This window comes from Myxine glutinosa, chromosome 1 (genome assembly GCF_964187855.1).
Source record: "Myxine glutinosa chromosome 1, kmMyxGlut1.1, whole genome shotgun sequence".
NCBI lineage: Eukaryota > Metazoa > Chordata > Myxini > Myxiniformes > Myxinidae > Myxine > Myxine glutinosa.
In genome coordinates this window covers 315,734,882-315,747,584 of record NC_136261.1, presented here as the reverse complement: position 1 = coordinate 315,747,584, position 12,703 = coordinate 315,734,882, and the positions used below count along the sequence as shown (strand labels likewise).

General features: G+C 42.4%; 1 protein-coding gene across 4 annotated transcripts in view; it reads left to right on the top strand.

Moving 5' to 3' along the window:
* The first annotated feature begins 1,087 nt into the window (after positions 1–1,087).
* LOC137410778 (uncharacterized) overlaps positions 1,088–12,703 on the top strand; it is a 16,611-nt gene continuing 4,995 nt past the window's right edge. The window contains exons 1-5 of one of the 4 annotated variants that reach the window (XM_078769210.1): positions 1,093–1,159; positions 1,785–1,900; positions 2,135–2,225; positions 2,451–2,946; positions 5,758–5,840. In XM_078769210.1, coding sequence (XP_078625336.1) covers positions 2,474–2,946; positions 5,758–5,840 — 556 coding nt within the window. In that variant the 5' untranslated portion in view covers positions 1,093–1,159; positions 1,785–1,900; positions 2,135–2,225; positions 2,451–2,473. Of the gene's footprint in view, positions 1,160–1,784; positions 1,963–2,134; positions 2,226–2,450; positions 2,947–5,757; positions 5,841–12,703 lie in introns of all 4 variants that reach the window. The other 3 variants (XM_078769194.1, XM_068096239.2, XM_068096232.2) reach the window with 3 other exon arrangements.

The window sequence follows — 12,703 nt, the reverse complement described above, 5'->3', positions numbered from 1 at the left end:
GATGGTGGTGATGATTTGAGATGGTGGTGATGATTTGAGATGGTGGTGATTTGAGATGGTGGTGATGATTTGAGATAGTTGTGATGATTTGAGATGGTGGTGATGACTTGAGATGGTGGTGATGACTTGAGATGGTGGTGATGACTTGAGATGGTGCCGATGACTTGAGATGGTGGTAATGACTTGAGATGGTGGTAATGACTTGAGATGGTGGTGAGGATTTGAGATGGTGGTGAGGATTTGAGATGGTGGTGAGGATTTGACATGGTGGTGATGATTTGAGATGGTGGTGATGATTTGAGATGGTGGTGATGATTTGAGATGGTGGTGATAATTTGAGATGGTGGTGATTTGAAATGGTGGTGATGATTTGAAATGGTGGTGATGATTTGAGATGGTGGCCTTAAAGACTTGGAGGGAAGAATGAGATCGAAGAGTGTGGAAGGTGATTGCACAGTTGGGAGAAGAGAGGAATAAATGATACAAGTTCGTGAAAGTGAGCAATCGTTCTGGATTTCGGTAGTTTCACCAGGAGGGGGTTACTACTTTCTGGTGGAATTCATCAGGTTGTTGAGTGGAGTTTAAATCTAGAGGAGGTTCGAATATGGCGAGATCTCGGTGCAAAATTGAAAGAGAATGAATCCAGCGGGAATGCAGCAATGAATGGTGTGAGTGTAACGAAACGCTGATCAGCGGAATGAGTGACCGTTTCTCGTTGAGACGAGTTGTCAGGGACCAGGAATCCCCCTGAAGAAGCAGCTGCAGCGGAGCGGCTACTACAGCGTTTGCTGAGTTGGCCGTGCGAGTGAGTGGGGCGTGTGGCCAGGCCTCTCGGAGCGCGGTTTCGGTCTATCGCACCTCACATTCACAACCCCGGTCCCTATCAGCGGCGACCAGACGCGCACAGTTCCGTTTCCAAACCGCCTTCACTCCCTGTACCCGCAACACCCCACTCCCCTCCACCCCCCTTGCTCTCTCCACTCTCCTCCCCTTTCCTCGTTGGCGCTCTGGGGAGACCGGGGAGGCGGTACGATGGGGGCGGGCCGGGCGGTTTGTGGCCTTCGCGGAGTTAACCGGAGCCCAAAACACGCGACACCCTCGACCCGGAGAGACTGAGCAATGGGCAGGAGGAGTCGTGCAAGAGCGTGGAAATCAGCGAGTATGTATGAACCGGCATCCTCCCTCGATCCTCGAGAAGCTTTGTATCTCTGTGACAAATTACTGTCGATATCATGTTCATTCCAAGTAATGGAGGTTATAATATATTAATTATAAGTCTGAGACACAGACACACACACATACACACACACAATCAAACATATACTGTATATATATATACACACACACACACACACACACACACACACACACACACACACACACACACACACACACACACACACACACACACACACACACACACACATATATACATACACACACACACACACACACGCACGCACACACACACACACACACACACACACTAGGTTTTTTTTTCAATTATAATACTAATACTAAGTAAGATGAGTAAATTTCATTTAGGAAAAATTAAGTTCCCCATACATTGGAAAAAAAACTTAGGCGAGTGGCGCTTTAGTTTTAATATCCAATGGAAAAGTTGAAAATGGCACCCACAATATGTAAATACAGTATATATAAATATAGACACACACATAATTTGATAATTATATAAATATACACACACACACATATTTCTATGGATGGATTTTTATTTATTTATCTATTTTAGGCAGCTCCCCCCGCCCCTATTTTGGTTACAGAAAGTGAGACAGAGACAGGCGAGGCGGGTCGTGTGCAGCTTCCGCGTACACGTTTCGCAATGGGCCAGAGACCGTTACGTGAATGAGGCCCAAAGTGCTGGTCTCGAGGCGCGCAGGTACGAGCGCGCGCGCTCCGACATTTTGCAAACGCTCGTGGACACATGACCGGGGCCCGTACGTAAGTCGTAGGTCGGGGGAGGCCTATTTAGATCGGTGCGTGCGGGCGCGTGTCCATCGCGCGTCGCTCCTTTTCCCCCCCGGTAACGTTTACCTGAACGCGTTCACGCCACTGGGCGTCGAGTCCTTCTGCGCCAGTCGTTAAAAAGTGGCGCCTTTTCCTGTTTCTTCAGAAGTGTTTTGGTGCCGACGCGACCGCTTCGCAAAACATTTGCGCTTTCCGCTCCAGGATACGCGTACAGTGTGGCCCGGGCGTGTCTGCAAGTCAGTGGTGTTTCTACTTTGAATCGTAGCCCATTTACCCATTGACTGCCCTCCTGCACGCTTCCAAAAGTCGTACACGTCCACATTAAATCTAATATTCCCAGCGAAGCTATCGATACCTGCCCCTTATGCTTATAACAAAAAGCTATTGCCGATGCTCCTTTCCCTCCCTGTAATCTGCCCACACTCCCTCCTTCCCTCTCCGTTGCCTTCTCTTTTTTTCAGGTGGGCACGACCCAGGTGTTGGAATGGACGAAACCCTCCAGCCTTGTCTTAAGAGGGAGCGTCAGAGTCCTGTGGAAGAGCCTTGTGATGGAGAGGAGGAGGAACGAGAGGAGCCCAGGCTAAAGGACGCGTTAGCGAAGCCAAAGGACGCTTTGGGAGAGAGTCCGGCAGCACGGGTGTCGAACTGTCCGGGGAACTTTGTACTTTGCGACCCTGGAGATCACGGAGGGGACGTCGGCGGAAACGGAGTGAGTCCGACAGAAAGCGAAACCAGTGAGGGCAAAGGAGAACTGCAAATGGCCCCTTCCGCCGAACCCCCGACCCTCCTTATTCTGGGAGGGTCCGGTTACGACACCGTGAGCCCCGCGTTACCTCTCGCTGGAACTGTCCAAGCCGGCCAAGTGCCACCTGCAGCCCTGGCTCTTCCCATGATCCAAGCCCCGCTAATCTACCCCCAACACAGTTTTTCAGGCGCGGCGCACCCGATGCTTTGCAGGTGGGACGCCTGAGACGCCACGGTGCGGTCACAACATCCCTCTCTGCCCAACGAAGGGGAAGCGATAATGACACGTTGCGTTTGAGTGATGAATTAACCAAAAATGTTGTGAAATCACTTCTTCCTCACATCTTCATTGGTCATTATTTGATCAATGGATGCATTACGTAAATTACAATTTGCGTTGGAACGATAAGTTCAGCAGGAGAACGGAATCACTTTGCAATGGAATCGCTTGTTTTTCCAATTGACAAATTAGGGTTTAAGGAAGACGAGAAAGAAGAAGTTGAAGCATAACAAAAGTGCCATTTTCACAGACAATGAACTGAAAACGTAAACACTACACACCCTCACAGCCATCTTTGGCTGCCAACAAAAACGGCTGTGAACAAGCAACAGGGCCTAATCAGCATTTTGCTCGGTTTCGTTAACTAAAGCGTTCGGTTGGTTTGAAGAGCTCGTTAGAGATTTGGTGCCAATTCTGGGCCAAAATTGTGACGTTCTTCCCGAAGGCAGATACACTTACTGAACTTGAAAGCTCATTAAGTAGAAGTTGAATTGGTTTGGTTACCCTGATGGCACACACCATATATAGCTGTTGAAATTTTTTCCTTTCTAAGCTTTGAAAATAGCAAAGCAAATATTCGTGCGGTAGCACATTTTTAATTTCAGTGGTTAAACAAATATTGTTATCGAAATAATTTATCAAAAAAGTTTCCATACAACTTCTACTACTACTACTACTACTACTACCACTATTACTACTACTACCACCACCACCATCCATTAAACAACAATGGTCAGAAAAAAGGTAGCATTTATGAAAACTGTCAACAATAGTCTTTCCTAAAAGTATCGGCCTATAATAGTCTTTCCTAAAAGTATCGGCCGATAAAAGTCTTTCCTAAAAGTATCGGCCTATAATAGTCTTTCCTAAAAGTATCGGCCTATAAAAGTCTTTCCTAAAAGTATCGGCCTATAATAGTCTTTCCTAAAAGTATCGGCCTATAATAGTCTTTCCTAAAAGTATCGGCCAACAATATTATTTCCTAAAAGTATCGGACGATAATAGTCTTACCTAAAAGTATCTGTCTGCAATAGTCTTACCTAAAAGTATCGATCTACAATAGTCTTACCTAAAAGTATCGGTCTACAATACTCTTTCCTAAAAGTATCGGTCTACAAGTGTTTCCTAAAAGTATCGGTCTACAATAGTCTTTCCTAAAAGTATCGGGCTGCAATAGTCTTACCTAAAAGTATCGGTCTACAATAGTCTTTCCTAAAAGTATCGGTCCACAATAGTCTTTCCTAAAAGTAACGGTCTACTATAGTCTTTCCTAAAAGTATCGGTCTACAATAGTCTTACCTAAAAGTATCGGTCTACAATAGTCTTTCCTAAAAGTATCGGTCCACAATAGTCTTTCCTAAAAGTATCGGTCTACTATAGTCTTTCCTAAAAGTATTGGTCTACAATAGTCTTTCCTAAAAGTATCGGTATGCAATAGTCTTTCCTAAAAGTATCGGTCTGCAATAGTCTTACCTAAAAGTATCTGTCTACAATAGTCTTACTTAAAAGTATCAGTCTACAATAGTCTTACCTAAAAGTGTCGGTCTACAATAGTCTTTCCTAAAAGTATCGGTCTACAATAGTCTTTCCTAAAAGTATCGGTCTACAATAGTCTTTCCTAAAAGTATCAGTATGCAATAGTCTTTCCTAAAAGTATCGGTCTGCAATAGTCTTACCTAAAAGTATCTGTCTACAATAGTCTTACTTAAAAGTATCAGTCTACAATAGTCTTTCCTAAAAGTATCGGTCTGCAATAGTCTTTCCTAAAAATATCGGTCTACAATAGTCTTTCCTAAAAGTATCGGTCTACAATAGTCTTTCCTAAAAGTATCGGTATGCAATAGTCTTTCCTAAAAGTATCGGTCTGCAATAGTCTTACCTAAAAGTATCTGTCTACAATAGTCTTACTTAAAAGTATCAGTCTACAATAGTCTTTCCTAAAAGTATCGGTCTGCAATAGTCTTTCCTAAAAGTATCGGTATGCAATAGTCTTTCCTAAAAGTATCGGTCTGCAATAGTCTTACCTAAAAGTATCTGTCTACAATAGTCTTACCTAAAAGTATCGGTCTACAATAGTCTTTCCTAAAAGTATCGGTCTGCAAGTCTTTCCTAAAAGTATCGGTCTGCAATAGTCTTACCTAAAAGTATCTGTCTACAATAGTCTTACCTAAAAGTATCGGTCTACAATAGTCTTTCCTAAAAGTATCGGTCTGCAAGTCTTTCCTAAAAGTATCGGTCTGCAATAGTCCTACCTAAAAGTATCGGTCTACAATAGTCTTTCCTAAAAGTATCGGTCTGCAATAGTCTTACCTAAAAGTATCGGTCTACAATAGTCTTTCCTAAAAGTATCGGTCTGCACTAGTCTTTCCTAAAAGTATCGGTCTACAATAGTCTTTCCTAAAAGTATCGATCTGCAATAGTCTTACCTAAAAGTATCGGTCTGCAATAGTCTTTCCTAAAAGTATCGGTCTGCAATAGTCTTTCCTAAAAGTATCGGTCTGCAATAGTCTTACGTAAAAGTATCGGTCTACAATAGTCTTATCTAAAAGTATCGGTCTACAACCTTAATTTTTTTTAAATCACAGTGAGAGAAATTTCTTGAATTGGTTAAAGAGAAAAGCAGAAAATACTCATTGCTTTCTTTGAGAAAATGCCACATTGACTTGTATCCCACTTCTTGTGCATAAGAATGCTTGTGCTTGTGAAGATTGCGCAAATGCAAGTGTTGCATCTTCTCTTTGCAGCACTTTTACGGGAAGTCACCGCGCATTCACGGTCATTTCGAGTGGGAAGCTGCATCGGGGAGGCCAGAGTGAAGGTCCCACTGGTACGTGCAGCAAAGGTTTTTTTTCTCATCTTACTCTACTGTCTAAGGTTTGATAGCTTAGAGGTACGTGCACTCGCCGCTGACCCGTATAGCCTACATTTGAATCTCGACCTAGCTATAAACTGCCACCCTGAAGATGTTTCACACGCATGGCGATTCATCAATGGGTGCACCTTCCCTCAAATGGACGTTAAACAGGAGGACCCCTCTGCTAGCAATGGTTGTCGGTGGATGTTAATGATCACAACAGTAGGCGAGATCTCACCGACACCCTGAACAAATTGCAAATTCCTGTCCTGACTGGCTGCTGGGAAGACAATTGCAAACCTCCCAGGATAATCCATGCCAAGAAACTGCTTCAGCAGCTCCAACACTGTCAAGAGTATGATGACAAGGTAGAGAATGACTAGAAGTGAGAGGGGAAGAACGCAACTACCTTATCGTATGATATTACACGTCATCTTCATAGTAATCCTGGAAATATCGCGCAACTAGTTCACCATAATGACTAGACTAGAGCACCGAGGTCTGCTCCTTGTTCAATTGAAATTAAGGATTTAATTTGACTAAAACTGATTATTTCCTCTCTGGATGTGAATGTCAGTGATCCCATTCTACCTTAAAAAAAAATTTTTTTTTGAACATGGCCACTGTGCTCGTTCTTTGAGCTCATATATGATGATCGTATGCCTAATCTCATCCATTAAAACCATTCCTGCTAAATAATCACCAAACCAGCTTCATGAGATACCAGGAATGGTAAAGCCTTAAAAAAAAAAACATTACATCAAAACAATAACCTCTTATTTAAGAGATTTTCTTGTTTGCAGGTTGCGGATGCAAAACCTCACTCACTCTCGATAATAAAAAAACAAACAAATCTGTACATATAATATGTATAAAACCACCTTTAGAGGCCATTTTTCCCCGCAAAGCAGGGGTTGGCCTTTTTCGGGAACCGTGGTTGTTGTTGTTTTTCGGTCCCCTTTTTGAAGCAATGTTTTACGGCCGGATGCCCTTCCTGACGCCAACCCTTTTTGCCGCCTTTAACGACAAACAGGGAATTACCAGTGTACTGGTACTCAATTAGCCGACCTCGGAAGGATGACAGGCTGAGTCAACCCCCCTGGCGTTAATTCGGCGATCGACTGGGATTCGAACCCAGGATCCTAGGATCCTAGGCTGGCACCCTAGCCGCTAGCCCAACACCAGGGTTGTTGAGGCTGCAGCACATATAATATGTATATTTAATATAATATTATATAAATGTTCGAGCGTCTGCTCTGAGTCCGAGAGGCCGGTGGTTCGAACCCCGGCAGTCATACCAAAGACTTTTAAAATGGTATGTGCTGCTTCGTTGCTTGATGCTCAGCATTTAAAAAGGGTAGACTATGGCCAACCAACCATAGGTTGGCAGCCATTATGCAGGCTTGATGGACCCAATAGCATCCTGCATTGAAGTTCATAAGGTAACTCAAATAGCACAAGAATAATCGATTTTTTATAACAAAGACATTTTGGAAGTAAATGTCCTAAAATGTCATGATTATAAAACTTTTCCAGTAACTCTTTCTAATGATGCCAGTCTTGAGAGCACTGGACTTGAAACTAAATTTAAAAGCATTAAAAACTTGTAGCCCTTTATGAGACACACTTGTGTATAAGAGTATAAGTAGTGAGGGAATTCCTTTTCGTGTGAACTCGATACTATTGTGTTGAAAAGATTTTTTTTAAATCACAGTTTCCTTGATGATTGCATCTTAATTGGAGACCATTTTGACCGCCTCATGGAAGGCAGTAGGAGCTTATCAAAGTTAAACTCAAATTGGTATTTAGTTGAGAAAATCCATATTCTGAAAAGTTTCAAAAAATTCCAGATTGGAAAACAATGCAATAGTTTGTTACGGTTGTGCGATTTATGATTTGTGTGCTCATTGTTCACTCCTCCCATATTGCTAGTTCTTCAATGGCTAAAGTGTGACGTGTGTTACGCTCTTAGGTCGGGGTGAGGCTGCGGCACGGTATAAATGGGCGGAACACACACTCGCCTCTAAGCTGTCTAACCTGGGTTCAAATCCCGACCCAGCTGTAAACTGCCACCCAGGTGTTTCACAGATTCATAAATGTGTGTACCGTCCCTCGGATGGACGTTAAACGTTCATCCCATCTGTCGACATTAGTTCGCTGATGTTAAATATCCCATGGTGTCCTTCATGAAGATTAGGTAAGCTATCGCCGGCACCATGGCCAACTTCAAAATTCCTGCACGAACTACTGCTGGGATGGCAATGGCAAACCACCCAGTATAACCCTTGCCAATAAACTTCTTCGGCAGCACCAGCACTCTGTAAAGAGTAAAGAGTAAAGAGAAGGAGGAAAACCAGAATCACAATACAATTCAAGCATGAAGAAAAATATATAATGCAACAGATAAATTCAATACTTATGAAACAAAATGTCAAAACATTATACATATAAGAACGGGGAGGGTTAAAATGAAAATAAGAAAATAAAACAAAGTGGTGAATGTAATAAAGAAAAGGAGAGGTGGAGGTTTGTTGCAAGTGTGAAGGAAAAGTGAGAGGACCTGCAGAGGAGATAGAATGAAGGGGGAGGAGTGCAGGGGGGATGTATGTTAGGATATACAAGGTGGGAGGAGGAGGCGGAAGGACATGTGCTTTTTTTTTTTTTTACATACATGGGCTAATGCTCATAATAGAGCTGACCCACACACAGACATACTGACAAGACAAACACTTAACACAGCCACTGAGCTTGGGGGAAGTGCCGTCACTACCCGGGATACTCTGGGAGTCTGGGTACCAGCGACATCATAACAATGGCGCTGCTTTTCTCACTATACTCAGTGGGGCATTTCCTCAAGAGGAATTTCCTCCTCCCCATGGATGCCACCCAATGGCGATTGTCTGTGCTCTATCCTTTTCAAGCAAAGAAGCAGCACATATCATTTTTAAAGTCTTTGGTATGGCTTTAACCGGTCCAAACCGGATTGGTGTTTTTTAGGAGACACCATCTCCTTACTGGATGCTCATCCACCCTTTGCCAGGTGTTATTTTTGGTCCTGGCTGGGTGTCACAGTCTCCATCCCCACTAACAAAGCCAGTGAGGAGTGTCGGTTTTGTCATTTATTTGGTTTAGTTTATTATTCATTTATTTATTAGTTTATTAGTTATTTATTTAGTTTAGTTGTACTCTTAAAAGTGTACCAGTATGTCTGCCTGATACAGCATGGCACTTCCCTGTCTAACAGCTTAATCAGGCAGGTTAGACTGGCCTGCAGCCCTCCATCTCTTCCACCGACTGGTCCACTATTTTTTCATCTCGAAGACTGTGCCAGGGACTCATTTCTCAACAAACTAGATGGTATTCATAGAATACTTACCCTGTCTGTGCAGTCAACTTGCTGCGAGCCAACTCTTCTGTTTTTGAAGGTTTTTTTTTCTTTGATCCAATGTGGCTGCCAGACCACGTGAGCGATGACATCCTCAATTTATATTCTCTAATATAATTGTTGCATAGATCATGCTCAAGAAATTTCAAACTGATCAGACGAAGCGTTGTCCCTGTCGAATTATGACGTCATAATTAAGGCACCAATGACATAATCGTTAACAACACTTATTCCCCCATGCTGAGTTCTTTAAAATGAGCGACGTTTCAAATTTTTTTTCCATGGAGCGGTTTTGGAGATAGAGGTGCAACGTTTTTCGTTTTTTCCGAGATGCCGCCCGTACCACGTGACCTATGACATCATAATTATCATTAAAATATTCTACACGAGGAGGCGCTCCTACGGTGAAAATTTGGTTTCCATCAGACAACAGTTGCAGAGAAAAAAAAATTCATACTGATCGAATGAAGTGTTATACTTGTGGAATTATGTCAAAACAAACGCACCGATGACATCATCATTAACATATATCTTATTCTCCATGGGGAGTGCTTGACAATGAGCCATGTTTAAATTTGTTCCATGGGTGGTTTCAGAGATAGAGGTGTGAAGTTTTTCCAAGATGGCACCTGTACCACGTGACCTATGATGTCATAATTATCATTAAAATATTCTACAGGAGGCCCTCCTATGGTGAAAATTTTGTGTCCATCAGACTAACAGTTGCAGAGAAAAATGTTTTTCATACTGATCAGATCAAGCGTTGCACTTCAAATGATGATGTCATCGGTGCCTTCTTTATGATATCATAATTTGAGGTACAACGCTTGATCTGATCAGTATGAAAATGATTTTTTTCTCTGCAACTGTTAGTCTGATGGACACAGATTTTATTCATTGAAAATAAAATAATTCATTGAAATAAAATCATTAAAATATCTTATTACCCATGGGGAGTACTTCACAATGAGCCTCGTTTCAATTTTTTTCCAACGAGCACTTTCAGAGACAGGTGTAACATTTTTCCAAGATGGCGTCTGTACCACGTGACCTATGACGTCTATTATTATGCATAAAAAAAAAATTATACAGGCAGAGGCGTTCCTATGGTAAAATTTTGTGTCAATCAGACCAACGATTGCTGAGAAAGTGGATTTTAATGCAGACACGCACGTACGCCGCACGTACGCACGTACGCAAACAAACGCCTAACCTTGCCTTTCACTTCGCGAACCAGGGTACCTACTTTCACTCCTTCAGCAGCTCATATATTCACACCTCCAGCTATGCTAACCAGCATCTCGCTATTGTTACGATTCAGTGAGGCGATTGACAGAAAGATGGCTCCCTTTACCCCCTGGAAATCCAACCCACTGTTGCAAACCTGCTCTCTGCAAAGCTCGTAGCTGTTGTGTTCTGTCAGATGCACCCAGATTGAGCATCAGGCTTACTTGACCCCAAACTCGTGGGTCTTTCACCATTTACAAAAACTTGGTACCAGTTGGTCAAGTTTGTCTTTGGAACATCCTCACCATGTCCTTTGCTTTGGATTATTTTGTCACAAAAGACAATACTAACACAAACGTTGATTGGCTTTGCAGGAAAGGCCCAGTCCAAAATCCCTCTTTTCCTGTAGCAATCCGACAACTCCTCTGAAAAATGTGACAGCATGTGAACTTTTCTTATGCCAAGGAGGATAAATTCCTTCAGCACGACTGACTCCATGGCATTAGTGTCCTTTTTGTTCAGTTTCAATACTCACTTTTTTTCTCTAGAGTCCAGATCTCTGATCTTCAACCATCACTTTGGCTCCTGCTAATGTCATTTCACCGTCGACATGCTACTTCTTCTGTGGCAACAATCGGTGATTGACATGGGTCTCAAACAAGAGGTCAGGGTTTTATCCCTCGACACACTCCATACAAAACGGTCCTTTTTAACTATAGAGCAGTCACACGTCTCCCTGCCAGACATGGTGGTGCAATAACTAGAGTGTCCGCTCTGAGTCTGGGATGTCAGCAATTTGAAACAGTCATACCAAAGACTTCAAAGTGCAAATAAAAAGTGGACAGAGGTTATGTTTTCACTCCTGTCTGTTTGTCTGTCTGTGGGCAGGATATGTCAAAGTTTTGGACAGATTTGGATAAAATGTGGTGGACAAGTTCGGTGCGTGACAAGGACGAATCGATTAGATTTTGGTAAAAATCTGGATCCAGATCTGAGAATTTTTAGCGATTCTTCACCATTGAGAGAAAGAGGAAAACGATATATAGCATGATATTTTAAAAAGTTGTGGACAGATTCAGATGAAAGTTGGTGTTAGGACAAAGACAAATTGATTTGATTTTGGTGAAGATCTGCATCTGGATCTGACCTATCAGTGGGATACAAAACAAAATGCTCAGTCTGGTGGAGGTATGCGCTCTACCGAGTGCCATTCTAGTTTCTCTCTGAAATTTGGCTTCCAATACCATTGTAGTTCAAGTAATATTGAACAAAAAAAGATCATGAACGTATTTACTGTACACTCTTTGCCCCCAATGGGTTATCGCGAGAGCAAGGTTTCGAAAGAATATGATGTCACAGGGCCAGTAAAGGATGCAGGAGTGTCAGGGAGCTCTGCCAATGAGAGATGAAAGTGCAGTAAAAACGTTTTCAAGATCCCAAATATAGATAAACATCCATAAAAGAGAGAGTTAGCAATGAAGTGGCTTCATAATATAGGAACTGGGTCAATCTGCTGACAATTTTTCTTTCGGAAGGCACAATACCACTTCGAGCCTTGGTGTTGTCAACTGGGGCAACAAAAGACAGGCCGATCTATTAGGATATGATGTAATACAGAAAACATTGGTAGAAGAGGCGTGTCCAACCATTTTTCAACACAAAGTTCCAAAAACTGACGCGGCAGAGGAAAGAGCTGTTAAATGTCTGCATTTTCACCAGTCTAAGCCTTCCCTGTTACTGTTACTTTGTCACTGTTACTTTGGTTGGTCCAAAGTAGAGTTTGAACATTCTTTAGTTCTGCTCCACTGTATTCCGGTTCGAAAGAACGGTTCTACTCCAGCACAAAAATCCATTGCTAGGGCTAAGTGTGCTCAATTTTGGCGGCTCAAGAACGGTCTACTGACACTGTGACGTCACTTCCACAAACACTTTTGGCGGTGTATGGAGTTACGCAGCATCTCTCAGAGATGGAACTTTTGTCGATATTTCTGTTTTACTGAGCTTTAGATGGTTTTTTTTGCATTTATTCTGGCACCAAACCTGTGGTCAAGATAATTAACAGTGTATGTATGGGATTTGAACCTATGAGTAGCATTATCAGACCTTCGAAGAAGGAGAGAGGTAATAGTTCCCCTCCCAGGAATTTCAATTGAATCTCATATTTATTTTTTTTGAATATGAATCGGAAAAAAACAAAGTTGTAGTTTAGCATTACTTTTGCTCG